This window comes from Hibiscus syriacus, unplaced genomic scaffold (genome assembly GCF_006381635.1).
Source record: "Hibiscus syriacus cultivar Baekdansim isolate YM2019G1 unplaced genomic scaffold, ASM638163v2 tig00110220_pilon, whole genome shotgun sequence".
NCBI classification, from domain to species: domain Eukaryota; kingdom Viridiplantae; phylum Streptophyta; class Magnoliopsida; order Malvales; family Malvaceae; genus Hibiscus; species Hibiscus syriacus.
In genome coordinates, this window is record NW_024062634.1 from 726,624 (window position 1) to 749,345 (window position 22,722).

At 33.9% G+C, this 22,722-nt stretch overlaps 3 protein-coding genes and 1 pseudogene across 3 annotated transcripts; 2 read left to right on the forward strand and 2 right to left on the reverse strand.

Moving 5' to 3' along the window:
• Window positions 1-610: 610 nt before the first annotated feature.
• Window positions 611-1,492, reverse strand: LOC120114168 (annotated as a pseudogene).
• An 8,094-nt stretch (window positions 1,493-9,586) lies between these two features.
• Window positions 9,587-12,965, reverse strand: LOC120114085 (probable disease resistance protein RF9). Its single transcript, XM_039135099.1, has 5 exons — window positions 12,954-12,965; window positions 11,703-12,681; window positions 10,900-11,504; window positions 10,523-10,771; window positions 9,587-10,321 (listed from the first exon to the last, which is right to left on the reverse strand). Exons 1-5 carry the CDS (start codon window positions 12,963-12,965, stop codon window positions 9,587-9,589), a joined length of 2,580 nt encoding a protein of 859 aa, XP_038991030.1.
• Window positions 12,966-12,993: 28 nt separating this feature from the next.
• LOC120114086 (uncharacterized mitochondrial protein AtMg00810-like) lies at window positions 12,994-16,693 on the forward strand. The gene is made up of 6 exons (XM_039135100.1): window positions 12,994-13,381; window positions 13,430-13,712; window positions 15,438-15,630; window positions 16,312-16,379; window positions 16,525-16,537; window positions 16,595-16,693. The coding sequence occupies exons 1-6, from the start codon at window positions 12,994-12,996 to the stop codon at window positions 16,691-16,693; spliced, it is 1,044 nt and encodes a 347-aa protein (XP_038991031.1).
• A 3,514-nt stretch (window positions 16,694-20,207) lies between these two features.
• Window positions 20,208-20,779, forward strand: LOC120114170 (ethylene-responsive transcription factor 8-like). Its single transcript, XM_039135163.1, has one exon. The coding sequence runs from the start codon at window positions 20,255-20,257 to the stop codon at window positions 20,762-20,764; it is 510 nt and encodes a 169-aa protein (XP_038991094.1). The 5' UTR covers window positions 20,208-20,254; the 3' UTR covers window positions 20,765-20,779.
• Window positions 20,780-22,722: the final 1,943 nt, after the last annotated feature.

Below are 22,722 nucleotides of genomic sequence, written 5' to 3' on the forward strand. Positions count from 1 at the left end.
ATGATTGATTACGAAAAGAGCGATGCATGAATGTCTAAGTGATAATGTCAAGATGCCACTTGCATTAAGCATTAAAGTTCATGGGAACAAAGCAATCTATATAGGTCAAAAGAGGGGTCAATCACTTTGCCAATATGCAGGACAAATTTATCATCATCCCGAGAACAAAAATGGATCGAGGGAGTTTAGTTGGGTGTTCATATTTATGATTTTTTTTTAAAAATTTTTTATAAGAATTAGATTTATTTATCCTTTTATTAATAATATATTTTCATTTTTTTAAAATTTTATAAATTTATCTTTAAAATTTCATAAATTTACCTTTAATATAAAAGTTTATGTCCATCTCAATATAAATTTAGGGTAACTTTCCCGATATGCAAGACATGAGCATTTCCATGATATGAGTGCTATAAAATTAATAATCAGTTGGTCTAGTATGATGAGACATTAGATCTCTTAAGTAGTTTAAATTCTGACAATTGTGAATGAATCAAATTGAGTTAGGAGGTTTGCCTTATTTCTACAGTGTCCAATTTGAATTAGTCGATCAATAGACCGAATACGGTGGTTATAAAAAAAATTTAAACCCAACAGCTTCGAATCACTATATAACTTAGCCATTGTATTATATATATATATATTTGGTTGATCCTTTTGGCTTTTCCTTCTGACCAAACACACCCTAAGAAGTCACAACTATTTTCTTACAAATTTTAGACACCCATAAAGGAACATGTTCCTGCACCGTCAATACAGTAAAAAGAAGAAGAAGATCAAATTTCCCATAAAACCCTGGTTAGCTCCAAGTTGACTCATCTGCACCAATCAAACAAGCATAAAGTTCATCAATTTGCAACTCTTCATGATCTTCATGGAAGCTCGAGCTTCCCCCTTCTTCACTAGACCCCGTCGATTTGCAGGAAACAAAGTTAAGCTGCTGATGATTTTGTTGTTGTTGGTGATGATGATATATAATCTCTTTGAGTACTGTTCATGGCAAACATCATCTCTTGAGCTTTCCTCAACTCTTCTTGGAGATACTTGACATCTTTCTCGAGCCTCCTTTTCTCGGACAATGCGTTGTCTAGTTTCACTTGGAGTGTGTTGTAGTCGAGCTCCAAGCTCTGTGTCTTCCATCGGGCTCGCTTGTTTTGGTACCAGATCGCCACCTGTCTCGGCAGAACGCCGAGCTGGTTGGCGAGCTGAAGCTTGAGCTCAGGCTCAAGCTTCTTGTTGGCTATGAAACTCCTCTCGAGCAACCTCACTTGCTCTTGGTTTAGCCTCTTTTTATTGAACTTTGGGGAATATAACTTTTGGCTTTGGAAATCCATGGTTTTGAGAGCAAAGAAAGGTTAATTTGGTTTGGGAATTTTCTAGTGGATTGACATATATATATGAAGTTTTGATTAAGCCATTGAAGAAGGGGTCCTACTGAAAAAATGAAGAGGATGTGTGAAGAAGAAACAGAAGAAGAGAGAGTCGCTAACTAGGCGGCTTGCATATAGCATTAGGGATGGTTAAAAAACTAGAATCCAAACGGGAAATCGAAAATCGAATTAAACGGGTCGGGTTCGGGATGATAAACGGGGACGGATAAAAACCGTTTATGCTAAACGGGAACAGAAATGGGTTTGGTAATCCCCACCCCGATTACCCGGCCCGATAAATATTAAAAATATATATATATTATATATTAATAAATTTAAATTAAATTAATATACATATAATATTTATATTTAATTTAAATATATATACCCGACCCAATATCCGTTTAAATAACTGTTTATGCCAAACGGGAATACCCGTTTTCCCACGGTTTTCCCTAATTATTCGATGGGGATCCCTGTTTAAATCCCCGCGATTTTTTAAACAAGGATAGATACAAATTTTTTAAATAAGGACGGGAACAGGAACCAATACCCGTCTCAAACCCGGCCCGTTGCCATCCCTATATATCATTCAAGTCATGCATAGGGATGGTCTTCACGTGCATTGGCCCTACTCATGCAAATATATACTCTTAACTTTGATATTTCATTTTTTAAAGAAGTGGGGGAATAGATAAAAATATACATAACCAATCTGGATTCTTGAAACATCGTCTTAATGGATTCTTGATAAGATCATGGAATGATTTTATTGATTAAAGTAATTGAATATTTTTGTATTATCAAATCCTTGTCAATGTTTTATTTTTCTCGTAATTATTGATATTTGATCTAATCATCAATTAATTTAAATTAATAAATATAAAAATATATCAATCTTAATATAATTTATTTTATTTATAGCATGAAAATTTAACATTTTAATTTTATTAACAACCTAATTGAGAATATCTCAAAAACCTAATTTTCTCTCGTTGGTGTGCCTCTCGTCTCTTTTCTTTTTCGTCTTTGTTGTTCGATTGCGACACCAATTTTAATATTAGTTGCTGAACGCCGATATTATTTATTGCTTTTTTCTTCTCTATATCGTATCTTTATTTTCTTTTTATTTTATTTTCAATGAGTATATTTGTGTTGCACGCTTTCATCTGTTTTTATAACACTTTTCTTATGTTTTTTTGGTATGTTTTTTGATTTTTTGGTCGTTTTTTTCATATATATTTTTTTCTGAGGGTTGATTTGACATCGCCACGACTGATCAAGAAGACGCTTATATGTTATCTTGTTGATATTCCCTACTTTGGACTATCGGATTAGATTTGGATACCTGATTTGCGTTCGTGTATAGCTTTTCACATCGTTCGAGTTTAATTTGCAGTTTGTCAGTGGTATTTCAATAGCTTGATCCAATTTTGTGGTTCGTTTGTCGGTTCAATCAGATATGTTTGTATATAACTTTGTTCGAGTTTCTTGGTTATATTTAATCTTTTCTTGTATGATCCTTATGTGATTTTAAGTTGTTAGTTTTGTTTCAATAATTATATAAAATTTTCTTAATTATGTCTTTAATTTATGATTGTGATTGTAAATCTTTTATTATAATTTAGATATTTTATATTTTAAATAAAATTAATTACTTCTATAAGAAAATTAATTTAATTTTCTTATCTCGATAAACTAAGTTATAGAAAAAAATGGTGAGTGAATGAAACCCATGTAATCTCATCTCATCATTACAAACGAAAGCTATGCATAAAGCAATGGTTTCAAACTCCAGTGTTACCATTGACCACGTCAATTTTTTTAATTAATCTATGTAAATACAAGATAGTATATGTTTAAAGATAGTCTTTCAACCTTTCGATATTGATCGTTTACACTCCTGATATCTATGGTGCTCGAATCTAAATCATCAATAACTATAACAGTTACTAATCACATAGACCACTTAATTTGTACCCATGTCCATTTGTAAATAAATAAATAAATAAAATATAGTAAAAGTCATAGGGATCCACTTGCGTCATTTAGAAAGTATAATAATAATATATATCCAAGTTTGAAAGAAACAGATGAGAGCAGTGGCAATCGTAGCTGTTAACAGTTGACCGTCTGCTTCAACATATATATATGTAGTGTATATTTGACTGTCAGATTCTCTCAATCTGATCAGAGCCGGCGGCCAACTTTGCAACATATAAAATAATATATATTTATGTCCATCCAGCTCAGTTGATAGAGAGCAAGGTTCTTAATTTTGAGGTCGTGGGATCGAGTTCTACGAAGGATATTTCATAATTTGGAGTCTCTCACGGAAGCTGCTCTCAACCTGGCGTTGGGGGCAGCCTACTATCCTACCTTCTTCTTACTCCATTACATATGGTAATAAGGGTCAGCTAATATTTTTTTTTCAATTTCAAAGGAATCGAATGTACTAAAACTAGGGATAGACACTCAACCCGAACCCGACGGGTTCTGACCCGATCTGATCGGGTTGGATTTTTTTTTAAAAAAAATTGGGTTTGGGTCAGGTTTTTTTATGTGTACTATTCAGGTCGGGTCGGTTTCTGATTTAAGGTGAAAAATATCCGACTCGAACAATATATAATTTTACCTTATAAATTTAGGAATAATTACAATAATACCCCTCTATATATAATAATTTTTTTTTCAATTAAGTCACTATTTTTATTTAATAAAAATAATTTTTTTATTGAATAAAAATAATTTTTTTATTATTTCGGGCCGAGTCGGATTTCTAAGTTATATATTCAGGTCGGGTGAAACAATGTTTTGGTCGGATCAGGTCTCGAGTGGAGGCTCCCTTATTCTCGGGTGGGATCAGGTGGACTAAAAACCTGACCCGACCCATGCCCATCCCTAACTAAAACCATTAGATGCATAGATGCACTGATGGAAAGCGGGCGAGAGCAGTTGTGTTATATTAAAATTTATAATTGGGGCATATATATGTATATATAATATAGGTTAAATTTTATTTTAACATCTATTTTAAGTGAGTTTTTTCTTAATCGTCTCGAAACTGATAAAAAAAATATTTATATAACTTTAACGCAAATCAAACCTACGTTTTTATATAACTTTAACGCAAATAATTCAAATCGTAAAACCTCATCAATTTTAACTCAAGGTTTCATAGACCCCTACGAAAATATATTATAAGTTCAGCAACAGCCGACATAACATGTTCTGAAAGCTTCTTCGTACCAAAAGATGTTTTCCAACAATTTTTGTCACCTTTTACTTGGTTTTTTTTTTTGGATGAGGATCACACATATATAGATGTCATAGGACTAAATGCATGAACATGGCAACATTAATTTCAATAAACAGTGAAACATTTTCAATCAAACACTGCAGAAAACTGTTGTATCCCTAAAGCTCAACTTTTTTTTTGGGTTTTCTATGGGACCAAACATTATAGAAGTTTATGTGCATGAATTTGGTCTTTTGGTCACCTTAAAAAGACAAGATTAATAGGTTTCTTTTTTTTTCTCCAAACTAGACATGGTAAAATCTTATGTTTTCAAAGATCAAGATTTCTGGAATTTTGTTGCAGGTTCTAATGCGAGTTGGACTGTTACTAGAATTTTAAAATTGCGCTCTATTGCTCTCACAGTATTATCTTCTTCTGGTTATCTTAGGCTTAATGACATTTGGGAATCTATTCGAGTCAAAAGGGAGAAAGTTCCCTGAGAATCTGATATGGTTTCCCATGCACATTCCTAAATTCAGTTTGATTGCTTGGATGTCTTTGTTAAACAGATTACCTACTAGAGACCGGTTTCTCAAAATGGGAATTTTCACTGAAGGGACCTGTGTTAACTGCAGTAACGATCAGGAGACAAGAAATCATCTTTTCTGTCAATGCGCTCTTGTTGTTCGCCTTTGGAACTCTGTCCTTTCGCTTAATGGCTTGAAGAATGTTCATCTTCATGGGAAGAAATGGTTACTCGGGCTTCTTCATCATGGAAAGGGAAATCATTGCTCACCACAATCCTGAAGATTGCTTGGACTGCCTATATCTACACATTGTGGGAGGAAAGAAATCGTAGAATCTTCCAAGGTCGTCACAGATCACCTGATGATTTGCTCAAGGTTATTACTGAAGCTGTGCGAATTCAACTAAAGGGTAAAAATATTAATAGAGCTGATATAATAAACTCTAACCTTTGTATTAATTGGGGTATTACTTAAACCAATCATTGTCTTTTATAGTAGGTTGTTGTTAGTTTTGTTTCTGATTGGTTGATTGTTTTTGTAGCAGAACTCTGCTCTTCTGGATAATAAAATTTGATTTATCCAAAAAAATAATAATTGATTTATAACTTGTTCAACTTTGTTGTTAGAGTTTATGATCTAAGCTTCGTTCGATTTAAACGATTTATGATACGATCTGTTTAGTGAAGAAATAAAATTGAAAGAAAAATGAGATATGTGATGGATATCGAGTCTCTCTAGCATAATTTTACCACATATCCGATCCATATACGACTATAAAACCGAAGACAACAAAAAAGCCATTGCTCGGGTTAAATCAAACTAGAAAATGTGTTGTTTTGGAGGACGACAGGGTTCCCCACATTTACGTTTTGGGTGATTTTGTGGTTGAAGGCTCTGTTCATGCACCTGTAATCTCTGATGTTTACCTTGAAGCATCTAAGACCATTTTTTTGGATTAATTCCGTCGGGTGTCTCTCGATTTTGATATCGATTCTAAATTAATCCCTAAACTTTGTATTATTTTAGTTAAATCTTCGAAAGTTCTTCCATCGGAAGGATTAAATTAGCTTAGATGTTGATTTAACATGGAAAAACATGTTTTTTCAGAAAATAGCCCTTATATTTTAATGATGTTCTCCGTATATTTTTTAAGATCAATTTAAAATTTAGGTTATAATTTGAGGTCTTATTGAACTTAACCTTTTTGTCTTGTTAAAGCTTTAGGTGAATATTTCAACGCTTTCAATATCTGTATTCAATGGTTTTGGTTGATAGCTTCCCATCTACTTCCATTGCCCTCCAACTTGATATATGAACATTGAAAATTGACAAAAATATTGATTATTTTGATCGAGTAACAAGAAGGTTGGTTTTTTAAATATATATATTAATTTTTTAAAAATATATTTAATACATGAATTAGATTTTTTTTTTATAAATTTATACTTAAAAAAATCATTTTTAATTTCATAATTAAAAAATATTTGTTCCCAATTGATATTAAAGTTTAATTGTATTTAATGTTTTGATACTATTATTAATGATATCATCATAATTAAATGTGTAGCGGTAACTCGACGGCGGCGAAACCGCTATTTCGCGGACGAAATCATGTTTTCGGACGTGTTTTGAGATCCTGATCCACACAACGTTGAACACCACACTTAGATAACATAGCCTTTCAAAAAGGACATTCAAAGAAGATGTCCATCAACCACAACTCCGAATCGAAGCAATCTATCCTTAATAGCTAGTCGGTCCAACATAACCAACCAGGAAATAATAATGTGTCGAGGCATATGCAATGGAAACCACACCAGTTTTTACCAGGGAACATTGGCCTTCGCATCCCGCGGATTAAACCAGATCGTTCTGGTCGAGCTACGACTCGAGCCAGCAAAACCAAAGTTCTGGCCACCTTTTGAAGGGAAAAAAACTTTCTTCAAACTTCAACTACAGCTCTTGGGTTCAAACCGCCATAAATCAACCCTTTTGGTCACATACGACCTAACCCAAGTCACCCACAAAGAGCCCTCGTTTGCAAGGAGCTTTCGGAGTGATTGCAGCATGCAAGCTTGATTCCATCCAGCTAGGTCCTTGAGTCCTAACCCACCTTCCGATCGAAGGGACCACACATGGCTTCAACTCATCCTAGCCCCAGACGCAGAAGAGTCCGTGCCCATCCAAAAAAAAAGTGCATACATATATGCTCGATATGCTTCACAATAGCTTTCGAGATAACATCATCATCATCTCTTCTCAATTTGGTTTTACTTGAAATCAAAAAACTCAAATTAAGATTTCATCTTATCTTGGTCCGTTCTATAATTTTCACCATCTAATCATCATGAAATCGAGATATATTATTTGTTTCCTTCTCAATCTTCTTATTGTTCGCATTTAGAAGAAAATACTCGTGTGTCGGTTATAAAAAATAGTTATAGAATCCATTAAGCAACATAGTGACAAAAGAAAGTTCTTCTCCCTAGAGATATTGTGTTCGATTTGCTACGTCTGCAGCGAGTGTGTGCATTGTTAATAGCTAAAAAAAATTATAAATACATACTATCTTGGAATTACCTCAAACCATTCAAAAGTAAAATTTAATTATAAGATGTAGTGTCAGGGTTTTCTTGCTTAAATACTAAAGAATTATACGGCTTTAAAGACTTAAATTGACTTACTATAGCAAATTTTAAAAGTTTGATTGAAAACTAAATACATTATAAAATGTAACTATTTTTTAAACTTTAATTATTTCATTTACAATACCATAGTTTAAACCATCAATATTAAAAAGAAGTTAGGAACTAAAGTTATAAAAGGAGATGTGGATGTGGTGAGGATGTGTCGGACAAAAGAACGCCTGGACCGAACTGGACACTCGTGTCCGACATGAAGAAGAGAGTGCAAGAATCGGCTTCATAATTTCTTTCCCAATTGCTTTAATGGTGGGTTCCAACCTCACAAAATGGGAACCGAATATGACATTGTTTTGATTGAGAGAGACCGAGAAAATGAAAGATGGCAGTTTGATGAAATGTTTTGTTTTGAGACCGAGTTGATTTTCTGTCGGAAAATTGTCATTTGTTGATCAGAAAGACTTGTCCAAATAACCAGAGCAGTAGGAAGGTGCAATGGATTTTCGTGACTACTCGTATGGAAGAAAAGACATCTTTTTTTGTTGGGTTTTCATTTCTAGCCCAAGACAATGTACTTTATAACACTTTGGCCCACTTTTTTTTTTTTTTTACATTTATCTGTCAATGAAAAAATTGATTTTTTTTAAGTTTTTTAATATTCTAATATAATTAGAACGTAATATTCATATTCGATTTTAAATAAGAAATACATCAGTAGTTCTATATATTTTTTGAACAAATACAAGTTCAAACCAAAATGATCGAAAGATTTACGGGTTGAACCGACCCGACATAAACCTCATTTAATATCGGCTCAAACTCTTTACTTGATATCCAACTTGATATTTCTAGCGCTCGAACTCGGAACCTAAATGAATGACAACAATTCCTTTTAACACTTGAGCCGTTTGATTCGTACCCCGGTGAGAAATTATTTTAAGAAAAAATGGGACAATTCTAATCCTTTATTGGATTGAAGAAAACAATCCTGATAAGTAATTAGATGTAATCATGCAGATGATTTCTTTGAATCTCGTATTTGAACAATAATTAAGTATATTACTATCGCAAATTTTCATTGCAACTGTCATCAAAAGAAGAGACACAAATGAAGTAAATTTCCTCCTCCTTGCTTCATTTCATCGATCTCCGTTAATTTAGATCGAATACTATATAATCTCGTTATAAAATATTTTTTTTTAAATTAAGTATTGTATTTACAATATCATAATTTAAACCATCAATATTGAAAAAAGAAGTTAACAGGAGCTGAAGTCATAAAAGGAGATGTGGATGTGGTGAGGATGTGTCGGACAAAAGAGGGCATGGACCGAACTGGACACTCGTGCCCGACATGATGAAGAGAGTGTAAGAATTGGTCTCATAAATTTCTGTCCCAATAGCTTTAATGGTGGGTTCCAACCTTACAAAATGGGAACCAAATTGGACAAGGTTTCGATTGAGAGAGACAGAGAAAATGAAAGATGGCAGTTTGATGAAATGTTTTGTCTTAAGACTAAGTTGATTTTCTGTCGGAAAATTGTCATTTGTTGATCAGAAAGACTTGTCCAAATAACCAGACCAGTATGAAGATGCAATGTATTTTCGTGACTACTCGTATGGAAGAAAAGACATCTTTTTTGTTGGGTTTTCATTTCTAGCCCAAGGAAATGTACTTTATAACAATTTCGCCCACTTTTTTGTTGGGTTTTCATTTTTAGCCAAGGACACCCCTCCGTAGGCCACACAATCGTAAAAACTGCCCCCAAACTTCATGAGATAACGGACAAGTAAAAAACAAGTGATCCCTTAATTCAGGCAACTAGGATCAACCACCGAATTCATTCTCAAAAGTCTATCACGCGTGCTAAGTCTGTCCAGAATAGCAATCCAAACAATAATAGCGTGTTTTGGAACATGCAAAGGAAACCATAGGAGTTTATGCCAAGGCACAACAGGGGTCTTCACCTTCCACTCCTCCAAGGCAAAAAGCCAAGAAAGTTTTAGGGACTCAAGTTTAGGGAAATATTGGGCAGAGCAAACCATTTTCTTCCCCAAGAAAGCAAAATGTTTTAATTCAAGAATCCTTAAGTTGCGCAGCTTCTCTAGTGTTGGCATAGGATCTTCCTTAAGGCGGCTGGTTTCCAAGCGAATGACAGTGATATTTGAAGGGAAATGGTGATACTCTGGTAACTTGTCCATCCACCCGATTAAAACCAGCTCACACAGATTAACACAGCTTGAAAGGAGGTGAGCTACTAGTTTTAGATGTATTTTCTCTCCAGTCATGGATAAGAATTGAAGATGTTTGCTTGTGATGATAGGCAGATTCTTATCCGAACACTCCTTAAAATCTTCAATATCGAAGCCCCCACACATCGCCAACTTTCTCAGATTTGTTAGATTTGAAAGATCTGTAGCAAAACAATTCCATTTCATGAAGCTGACGAGTGTTTGAAGGTTTCTCAGTGTGTCCAACCTCAACTTGGTGGTGTTGTTAATCTGACGTTCATCTGGGAGATAGAGATGTCTTAACTGTTCCAACTTCCATATCACATCCAGAGTATAATCTCATAACCCCAACCTGATTTGAAATCCATTGTTTGCAAACACTTTTAAGTTCCCTAGAGATGGTGGAGTCCTTGCATGATATCGACAGAAGCCCCTTAAATTCAAGAATCTCAAGTGGATGAGATTGCCTATAGCATCGTGTAACTCGAATGCGTTACGGCCAGAATAAGATACTTGAAACTCCAGGACTCTAAGCAATTTAGAATTGTTCAACAAGGATGTCCAAGATCCTTCATCTTTACAGCATAGATAAACACGCAGCAGTGAATTGCAGTCGTAATCAACCTTGTCAGTCGGATTACAAAAGAACAACATTGATCTCAAACGAGGACTTTTAATGCACCGAGAGGCAATGGATTGATGTGCAGCAATTCTGCGAGCAGGAGGAAGGAGGGATCGCCAGTGATGCAGGCAAATTCCTTCCTTGCCATAGACAAACACAGATCCCTCATCAGATCATGCATGCGGCATGTTTTGATCTTGCCAATGGGGTGTCTTTTTCCAACTTGAACCATGCATCGTTTCCACTAGCAATTGCAGTCGTAATCAACCTTGTCAGTCGGATTACAAAAGAACAACATTGATCTCAAACGAGGACTTTTAATGCACCGATAGGCAATGGATTGATGTGCAGCAATTCTGCGAGCAGGAGGAAAGGAGGGATCGCCAGTGATGCAGGCAAAATTATCCTTCCTTGCCATAGACAAACACAGATCCCTCATCAGATCATGCATGCGGCATGTTTTGATCTTGCCAATGGGGTGTCTTTTTCCAACTTGAACCATGCATCGTTCCACTAGCTCAACTAACCAACCTTCTGCAACATCCTCCATCATTTTCCCTTCAACCTCATCTGATGAAACAAAGCCTTCTGCAACCCATAGCTGAATCAATCTTTCTGCATCGATCTCATAATCTGGAAAAATACTTAAATAGGATGGTAAATCATAGTAACTCAGGGTTAACACATCCTCCATGTGTAGGTCTTCGTCTCTCAGCAGATATAATTTGACATTTTCAAAAACCATTTTCCATTCATATACTGAATTCCTTTTACCCAAAATGCCTCCCAGTACAATGATGGCTAACGGCAGCCCTGCACAACGATGAACCATTTCCTTCCCTAATTTTTCCATTTCTACATCAACTATGTTTTCTGTAAAATAAGCAATACTACTATTCATCAGTAACCACAATCGATATCTTTCTCCGATAAGGCTATAAACAAGTTTATTACAATACAGGAAACAATAGAACTTATCATAAAGAGCTAGTCTTGAACTTGTACGTAATTTTGACATGTATTCCTATATCGTAGAATATATTTACGAAATGAGATAAATATATTAATTACCTGTAGAATCTTTCTCCGGAAATGCAATTATTCGGAACAATTCCCAGCTTTTTTCATCACTTAAGCACTGTAATTCATACAGGAGGCCTCTGCTGGGATCTGCATGTGAAAAAATCTGTTTGTTTCGAGAGGTGAGCAAGAACTTGCTCCTGCTCTCCCTTGTTGTTGGAAAACCAGGCTTTAGAAGATCCCAAGCATCGATGCTCCAAATATCATCCAGAATCACCAGACACTTGTTTTTCTCCAAATGGCTGAACAATTTAGCAGCTAAGTCTTCATCACTACGTTTGCTACCTCTCTCATTATTGGAGGTAAGGCCGGTTAAAATGTCTTCCCAAATTTCTCTTTTCTGGAACAGGGAAACATTAACCCAAGCCAAGCTATCGAAATGACGGATAACCTGGCAGTGGCGATATATTTTCATTGCAAGAGTGGTCTTGCCTAGACCACCCATGCCACATATGGAGACAACCTTGGAACCATTTGTCACATCGACCACGATTGACACCATATTCTTGAAAAAATCATCCAACCCAACGACTTGGTCGATGATATGAGGATACGGCCGCATTGCTTCTCGTCTCTCTGTCGAAGAACTTGAGCTTCCTCCATCCCTTAATCTTCTTATGCCGTACGTCTGTAATCGTCGAGTCAGTTCAATGATCCTGGCCGTGATTCTCTCGATCTCTGACTTGGTTTCATGGCGCACCCATCCCTCCTTCATGAAACAAGCGGATCTTTTGATGAAGCCTCGTTTCTTCTTGGATGCAACTTTGAGGGCGAAAGTCTCGATCACATCTTCGGCATCATAAGCAAGCTCTCTGATGTCAGCAACACATTGACGAACCACGTCGTTGAGTTTTCTTGAATCGGCTTCATTTAAGAAGCTGAGCTTCAACTTGAACCCCGTCCGTAAACTCTCAACTTGGGCCTCCACGTCCAATAGGATATTGCTTCTCGAACAATTACATCGCGCATTCTTTCGAGCAAAGATGATCCACCTGACAAATCCATGAGGCTAACACTTTCTTTGAGTGACCGAAGATAATTGATCTTTTGGAAATTATGTTTTTGATAAGTTCAATTATGGGTGTTAGATCAAAATGTATAGAGTTATGGCTTGGTGAAGATGCTTTAAGTGTGCAAGTTGAACAAGGCATTGTATGGTCTTCAACAAGCGCCTATGAACTGGCAAGCATGGTTGAAGCAATGTCTACTTCAGCTTTGGTTTGCTTAGTCTAGGGCTGATACATCGTTGTTCATTCGCAATAACAATGGTGTTTATATGTATATGCTAGTTTATGTGGATGATATTGTGGTTACTGGCAGTTCAAGTACTGAGATTGATGATGTGGTTCGCCAGTTGAGTCTTGCATTCTCGTTAAAAGATTTGGGAGAGCTTGGCTACTTTCTTGGCATTGAGATCGAAAGATGTGAAGGGTCGTTAGTGCTAAGTCAACGCAAGTTCGTTCTTGAGTTGTTAACAAAAACGGGCATGGATAAAGCCAAATCGGTGGTAACGCCTATGGTTCTGGGCAAGTTGCAATCTGATGTTGGTGACCTGCTGTGTGATGCAAGGGAGTATCGTAGCATCATTGGAGGATTGTTGTATGTGTGTCATACTCGACCTGAAATCACCTATAGTGTGAATCAAGTAGCCCAGTACATGCATGCACCACGTTAGGGTCACCTGGTTGCTATTAAAAGAATACTTCGGTATCTTGCAGGCACACTTGAGTATGGCTTAGTGATATCTCCTTATGGAGTGAATGTAAAGATAGTGGCGTTCGCTGATGCAGATTGGGGTGGTAATCTTGATGATAGGAAGTCTATTTCTGGGCACTGTGTGTTTGTGGGGGATAATCTTGTGTCCTGGACTTCTAAGAAGCAGAAGATAGTTTCAAGATCCACTATGGAAGCTGAGTATCGCAATGTAGCTGATGCAGCAGCAGAGGTGGCTTGGGTTGATGCACTTCTTTCAGATATGGGAGTTGTGAGACAAGGAGCAGGGTCGGTCCTTACATTTTAGGGGCCCTAGGCAAAATAAAAGATAAGTACCCCTAAAAAAATAACTTAGGCCCCTAGTGTATAGTGGAGCATGAATATCTGCTCAAGTATTTATAATGAGCACTACTAAAGCTACCGCATATTACTAAGGACATCTCCAAAGCTGTGCTACAGTAGAGATATTTCCACTGTAGCGTGCTCCAGCCCTGCGCCAGTTCCATCGCCACTGTGCAGATTTGCTACAGTACCGCGTCACATCTAGCGCGGTAATGTAGCTCGCGTTAGATTTTATTTTTTTAGTTAAAATATATTAAATTATAAGATAGATAAAAATATATTTAAATTAGATAAATAATCATATTAATTTTTTTGTAATTTTTCAGATTTTTTTGAATTTTTTCTGATTTTTTTATATTTGTAAAATTAATATTATAATAGTTAAATATTGTGAATAAAGTAGAGTTAGTGGTAATGTAGAGATAGCGCTGGAGATGAATTATTGTTTCATGTCTGGAGTAGAGATAGAGATGCGCTAGAATAAGGATTAGGACTGGAGATGGCCTAAACATACCAAGTGTGGGGAGTATTACTAAACATATCATGTGTGGGCCCAATTTTCGATGATTGGGAATGTAATTGATTGGGAAGGAAATCAGGTCTTACTTATCTTCTTGTCATCTTCTTCAACACTACCCCAACACTAATTCCCTTTTATTTACCTAATTTATTCAAAAACATTAATTATCGAAATAACTTTCATTCTAATTTATTTATTAAAAAGTAAAATTTATCGGATATATTTTTTTATCAGATATATTTTTGTTTATGTCACATGTTTCATTTATGGGACAAAAACTGTTCGTCTTTTTCGTCTTTGTCATATCTTTATTAACACAAGAATGTTTGTTTATGTCACATGTTTCATTTATCGGACAAAAATTAGTTGTCTTTTTCTTCTTTGTCTTATCCTTGTTAACACAAGAATGTGTAAAGAGGGGCAATTGTAGACACTCGCTTTTGTCCGGGCCGAAAAAAATATTTTAAATATTATTATTATTATTATTATTTTTATTATTAATATTAATATTAATATTAATATTTCTTTATTAATTATTACCTAACCTAAAAACTCATTACCTATTAAATAATCATTTACTAAAAATCCGCTACCCATTAAATAAAAACCCACTAACTATTAAAGAAAGAAAACTTTATTAAAAAAATAAAAAAAATAGTGTGTTTAATATATTTATTGATATATTTAGACACTTTTTTTATAATATGCATGCATATTACTAAACCCACATTACATAAACCAACGGTATTATATTATAAAGACAAGTGGGGCAAGTATTTATAATATGCATGACTTTAGGGATAAAAACGGTATTATATTATAAAAAGTGTATTTTTTTAGGGGCCCAAGTATTTATAATATAATATGCATACATATTATAAAGACAAGTGGGGCCCCACATCTGATAGATTTAGTAATATCGGGTAGTTTTAGTAGTGCTCAATAAAAAAATGGTGTTATATTAAACTTAGGCCCCTCAAAAAATTTGGGAATTGCGATTTAGTCTAAAAATTGAGTTTTTTTAATTATTAAATTTAAAAATATTTTTAAGAATGGGCCCCCTCTAAACGTGGACCCTAGGCGGTCGCCCCTCTCGCCTACCCTCAGGGCCGGACCTTACAAAGAGTGTCGGTTATTTGGTGTGATAACAGTGATGTTGTGGCCATGAGTAGCAATCCAATATATCATGCAAAGCCCAAACATGTGGAGCTTGATATGCATTTTGTACGAGAAAAGGTTGTTGCTAAACAAGTGGTTGTTAACTATGTTCCAGCAAGTCACCAGGTTACAGATGGGGTTACTAAGCCATTGTCTAGATCATTGTTTGAGCAATTTCGGTCTAAAGTAGGGAGAACGTAGGGAGAATGTTAGACCTATAGATTGTTATGCAGTTGAAAACGTTGGGAGCAGTTGAGAGTTGGTTACGTTTACAAGCCTGGAGTGTATAAGCTGTGATGTACCTATATAAGTATGGCCTAGTGCCTTTGTAAATGCAGTGAATAATAAATCCATTTCTAACTGTTAGTATATAATTCTTTACATTATGAAGCATAATTTCCTTTCTCGGTGAGTATTCCTTCCCCATAATTAATATGTTACCATCATTTCTACTAATCTTTTTAGGAAATAAACTAGTTAATATGTTACCATCATTTCTACTATTCTTTTTAGGAAATAAACTATCATTTCAGCTATATATATATATTGGATGTGGGTTTTATCTTCATCACATTGAATAAAATCCTCTTAAATTCGAGTTAAATACGGGTTGAGAGATTTAACTTTTAAGTTATGTTCGAAACATACCAAAAATCTGACTCTACCCAATTCATATGGATGTAATATGTCATTACGTGCAACTATCTTCACTATAAAAATTTTAAAAAAATTAAAGGAAATACACTTAAATATACCAGTAAAGAAAATACTAAAAAATAGACTTTCTATGTATTGCATCGTCCCTTGTCTATAATTTTTGGGTATGGATTTTAAAAATGTGAATTTCTGGGATGTTGACTGTAAAAGCCACTTCAGCTGGATTGTGAGGAAGCTGCTGAGGCTAAGAGATGGGGCAAGGAGGCTGTTTTCTCCTGGTAATCCCTGGTGCAACATTACAAGCAGCTGGATTTAGGACAACATCAGAGTTCACGGGGAGAAGGTTAATTGGCACATAATTGTTTGGTTCCCTGGTCATATCCTCAAGTTCTCCCTTATATCGTGGATGGTATTTCTTAACAGGCTGCCTACTAAGGTTAGGTTGACCAGATTTGGTTTGATTACGGATACTGACTGTGTTTTGTGTGGATAGGATCTAGAATCCTGTGACCATCTCTTTACAGGTTGTTTCTTCGCCAAGGAAGTCTGGAGGACTATTTTAGCTTCATGTGGAATTCGTCATGACGTGTAAAGTTGGGATGACTGCCTCAGTTGGTTGGTTGTTAACCTGAAAGGTAAATCCCTCAGAGTGCTAATTCTCAAGCTGGCTTGGACTGGTTTCTTATACTACATTTGGAAGGAGCGTAACCATAGATGTTTTAGAGGTCATGCTTGTTCGGTTGACACAGTTGTATATAGAATTAAAGAGGCTGTAAAAATCAAGTTGTATATGAATTGTATACATAGGATTGATGAGGCCAATAGCAGATATGCTGCTTTTCTTTTGGATGAATATAATTTATTTATCAAAAAAAAAAATTGGGTATGGAGTACTAAAAATAAATAATATTTTTCATTAATTAATAACTCGTGTATATCTTATTTAATTGAAACTTTAATAATAAATAGTAGAATGATTTCTCTATCCTATAGTCATCTATTATAACAATGATATTTTTCTTTATTTATTTATCGTATATATATATAAATTATGGCTCTGTTGATTGTTAGTGCTATCGTTAAAAAATTTTACAGTATATAGATAGTGACATATCTAGAAATATTTTTCAGGATGAACACGTATATATCAATAACAAAAAAAAATCATATGGAACAAACATAAATAAAATTTTAAATTAACACCTTCAATAGAATAGACAACTAACCTAATAAAATTTAAATTTCAGAATGGATGCCTACCCGCTTAAACTGTACATATATCCGTCAGTAAGGGTATTCAAAATTCGGGTTTTAACCGAATTAACCGACCGAATTGAATTAGTTCGGTTAATTCGGTCGGCCACCGAATTAATTCGGTCGGGGAACGGTTAAGAATTTTTTTAGAATTCAGTTAACGGTTAATTCGGTTCGAAATCGGTTAATTAACCGAATTAACATTTAAATATAATTATATTAAGAGTCTCAATCCATTTAAAATCCAAATCAATATTAATTAATTAAAATAATATCAAAACTAAATACAAAATGTTTAAATTAAATTAATTAGATATTGTTTATAATTAGATATTATTTAAATTAATTGTAAATTATTTTTTTAATTAAAAAAATATTAAATTTTAAAATTCTAAAATATTTCGGTTAATTCGAAAATTAACCGAATTAACCGAAATTTATTCAGTTCGGTTAATATTTTCGAAAAAAAGTTCGGTTCGATTAACGGTTAAAGAAAAAAAAAGTTCAATTAATTCGAAAATAGTAGTTCGGTCGATTCGACCACCGAATTAACCGAATGAACACCCTTATCCGTCACTGTATCCAGGGGTTATAACCTTTCTAGCCGTTAGATCCGTCGCACACGGCATGAGGTGGGTGAGAGGGAAACAGCTCCCGTACTAACACCGACCAAAAATAATAAACAAATTAAATTAAATAAATATTCGCCGTCACTACTCGGAACCTTTTCCGTTAATCCGGAGACTAACCTAACAAACCAACGGCCGAACCCTCGTTAGCCATCGCCGCCCTTCGTTGACTCTTTGGGGTTTACTCAACAGATGGATTCTTTGGACTTATTATACTTAGTTTTTATTTATTTAATAACTAATTAAGGGTAAATTATATGTTTAGTACTTAAACTATTACTTTTATTCTGTTTTAATGTCTAAATTTTTATTTTTTTTGAAATCATACCTATAGTTTATTTTTTATTTCATTTTAGTATCCGTTCAAAATTTAACATTAAGTTTTAAAAACAACTGAAAGTTTAGGTATTAAAACAGACCAAAACTGATAATTTAGATATTAAATGCTTTAAGGTTTTAATAGTGATGTATTAAAATGAAACAAAAATTAAACATTAGGTATGATTTTGAAAAAATTAAAAGTTTAGGTACTGAAAGGGATCAAAATTGATGATTAGGTACTAAATGCATAGTTTATTCATTAATTATTTGTTTCTATAATGTTTAGGATGTGGAGATTCTGCATGAATCATACAACTTTATTGATTAAGAGATTTTTTTGAGGTTTTAGATTTGAATATTATGTATATTAGAAGTATAAATATTTATTATTAAGATACTAATTAATTAATCTTTGAACATATATTTTATTATATTAATTTCAAATTTATAAGAAAATTGTAAGAGCCGGCACGAAATAAAAAAATATTAAACTATAAGATATGATTTAAATATTAAGTACGTTTACTATCTATGTAATATTTGTTTTATAATAACATAATTTATTTACATTTTAAAATTATAGTAAATTACATAAATGATCCCTTGGTTATAGGGTATTATTTTATTAAGTTTATTGACTATTAAAAGTTACAAAATGATCATCTAACTATAAAGAATTATTTTGTTGAGTCCCTTAACTATTACAAGTTACAAAATGATCATGCAACTATTCATCATGTTCCAAACTTATAATTTTTCGTTAAAAATTTGACGAATAGTATGAGTTGTACGTTAACCTGCTGATTGAGATATAATAAAAAGCTAATCTCATAATCTCAAATAACTATCATATCTTAATCAGCATGTTAACATCCAACTCAAATAATTATTAATTTTTAACCGAAAAAGATGAATTTAAAATGTAATGAATAGTTGAATGGTCATTTTATAACTTGTAATAGTTAATAGATTCAATAAAATAATTATTTATAGTTAAAAGATTATTTTATAACTTTTAATAAATAATATAATTAATAAAATAATATTTTATGATCGGAACTGTAAGTATATTTTACTATTAAAATTATTATGCGACACCATAACATAGTGTGCACTGCAGTCAAAGACTACGACGGCTAAAGTGAGTAGAATCCCATGCGAGCGATTGTACATTAAAAAAGAATTAACTGTGGGAACGAGGTCCAACTTTTCACATGTGCAACGTGTGATTCTCAGCGGCGTCTGGGTCCTTCATTTTATTATATTGTTTAAAAATGAGAAAACGCGGTATTGGAAAAGCCCATTTAATTTTATTTTAATAAGATGGATTTAATGAATTATTTTAATAGATATATTAAAATAACATCCATAAAATAATACTCCATTATTTAATCCATATATTATAATAATATTTTTCTAAAATAATAGTTTTTTCACTAAAATAAAATGTTATGGACAAAAATATTTTTAAAAAATAAAGATGAAAATAATTATTTAATTAAATGTTATGTGTACTTTATATATTTAATAAAATATAATTTAAAATGTTTTAAATAATTAATTTTGTCAATTATTAATTGATATAGATGAACGGGAGATATTAACATTTTTAAATAATATTAAGAGTTTAAATTTAAATATTATAAATTAAAAAATCATATTTAATTTAAATTAATTAAATAATGAATTAAATATAAATAATTATATAAAAATAACTTAAATAAAATTATAAATTCAACGAATGTTTACAATTTTGAGACACATGGCGCAAAATGATTACCGAGATTGAACCAAAGTGGTTCAAGCAACAAAGGATGAACTCCCACACAAGTGCCGAAACGGTGCGTTTTAGCTTACCTTCCGCTATATAAACCCGGGCTCTATTCCGCTTTCCTTAAACAAATCCACCTTCCTTAATTACTGCTCAAGGGGGAGAGAAAAAAAAAAGCATGGCTCCGAAATCGAAACAGGTTAACCCGAATCCCGACACGACTACCAACGAGATCCGTTACCGCGGTGTTAGAAAGCGTCCATGGGGCCGTTACGCGGCTGAGATCCGTGACCCGAGGAAAAAGGCCCGAGTCTGGCTCGGTACATTCAACACTGCCGAGGAGGCAGCGCGCGCTTACGACGCGGCGGCACGGGAATTCCGTGGCGCCAAGGCCAAGACAAATTTCATCTACAGTACCGTTAACGATAACGACCCAACCCGCAGCACCGTGGAGTCATTTTCTCCGCCACCTTTGGACCTCACACTCCCCGGCGGATCTCATTCGCCTCCCTTGACGAAGAAGAATCCGGTGTTTTTGTTCGATGTCTTTACTTCTGCCGGTAAGATCATCTCCGACGCAGGCGGGGCCGAAAGCGACTCCGATTCGTCATCGTCGGTTGTTGATTTTGAACATGGGGTGCGGCCGAGAGTGTTTGATCTTAACCAGTTGCCTGCTGAAATGTTTTGATTTTTCTGTTCTTTTCGCCGGACGTCGTTTTTAACTTCGTGAGTCTGCGTTTTGGCTTTCGTTCTCTTTTTCAAATGGTAAAAGCTGACATGTAATGTACAAGGAAGATAAATTCTAGAGACGTATTTTTTGGCAACATGATGAGGTTTTCTCCATGTTGTTTCTACGTAATTATATTTTAATATAAAAATAGAGGTCTATTTTATTGTTCTCCAACCTTTAATTTTTTTCCCAGTTTAATGAAATTATCATTAGATAAAAATATTAAAGCTAATTAAATTAAAATATAAATATTAAATTTCTATATCAATATAATATGAGATCTAATGATATAATTTGAACTTTTGCTATGTTATTGCTATTTTGCTGCCCAGGCTACCAAGTCAACGCGGCAGCAATTGATTCGACGGAAGTTAAGAAGGTCGATTTGTTTTGGCGACACCACTAGTGGGACCTCCATCGCACGGCAAACGCACTTAGTTTATAATATAAAGGCAAAAACTCTTAAGAACTCCATATACTTTAAAAGCACTTGCCATCGTAATATTTATTCTCTTAATGTGGCCCTCTAATTCAAAAAATAAACTCATTATGGTCCTTTAGCCAACATTTTTTGTTGTTGACATTAAGGTGTTGACGTGGTAGTTCACGGTGTTGATGCGGTTGTCAACAGTACTAACATAGTTGTCCATAATGATTGATAATGTAATGTGGCAGATGACATGGTAAATGTGATAAATTGGTAACTTAAACATGACAGATGGACTACCACTTCAGTACTATGGACCGCCATTAAGTATGGTCAACCTGACATGACCCGAAAATATGTATCTTCCACTCGAACTAGTCCCGACCTGAAAATTTTATATCATCAACCTGACTCGACCCATATTTTAAAGTACAAATTCGACTCGGTCCGGCCCAATATATAATAAGGATTTATTAAAAATTATAATTTTTTTATAAAAAAGTACATTATCGTCCTCAAATTGGGTCGAGCCAGAGTTTTTCACCCTCCACCTAAATCTGACCTCACCTCTTAAAAGATCTAACCCAACTCGGCCTAAACCCACATTTTTTTTGAAAACATTGTCCAAATCGAGTAGGGTCAGGTAGAGTCGAGTCGGAATCCGTCGAATTCAAGTTAGATTATCATCCTTAATCGCCATGTCCGCACCATAAACAATCATAATAATAGTAAAACCATCTCTTGATTAACATGATCAAAACCGTCCATTAAATCTAATCCGCCGCTTGACAGACATAGGTCAACTGGGTTGGGTTTATCGTACACACATGATACAGATTTCAAAGTGGTGGCCCGCGGCGGCCGATTTAGCAGTGGGAACCATAATTCGTGTCGTCTTGTACCAACGAACACGGGTGTTTGGCAAACATATTTTTGGAAAATTTTTAGTTTATTTTAACATAAATAATTGTTTCGTAGTCAAATATTTTATTTTTAGTGTTTGATAAGTATCTTTTTGAAATAATTTATTGTGTAAAATAAACCGAAAAAGAAAATATTGAAAAATTCAACTGCTTGAAATAACTTATTACAAAAATAATATGTTAAATGACATATTTGACCTTATTTTTTTTATAAACATTATTACTATAGAACATAACATAATGAAATAGTCTTCGTCCTAATATATTTAAGCTGAAATTTTATTTTATTATTTTAGTTTTTAGTTATAAATTCTCAAATAACAAAACATGAAAGTAAAAAAAATATAATGTTTATATTTTATAATAAGTTAATAGTTTGTATCAATCACACAATGTTAATATTTATAAATATTAAATTTAAAAAATATATTCTAAAATTTTAAAAATATTCATCAATTTTCTTAAGGAATTTTTAATTCTTTATCAAAAGCATTTTATCCGAATAATTTCACCTCAATAAAGACTAAAGTATTATAAAGCATATATGTACTTAACAATTAAATATA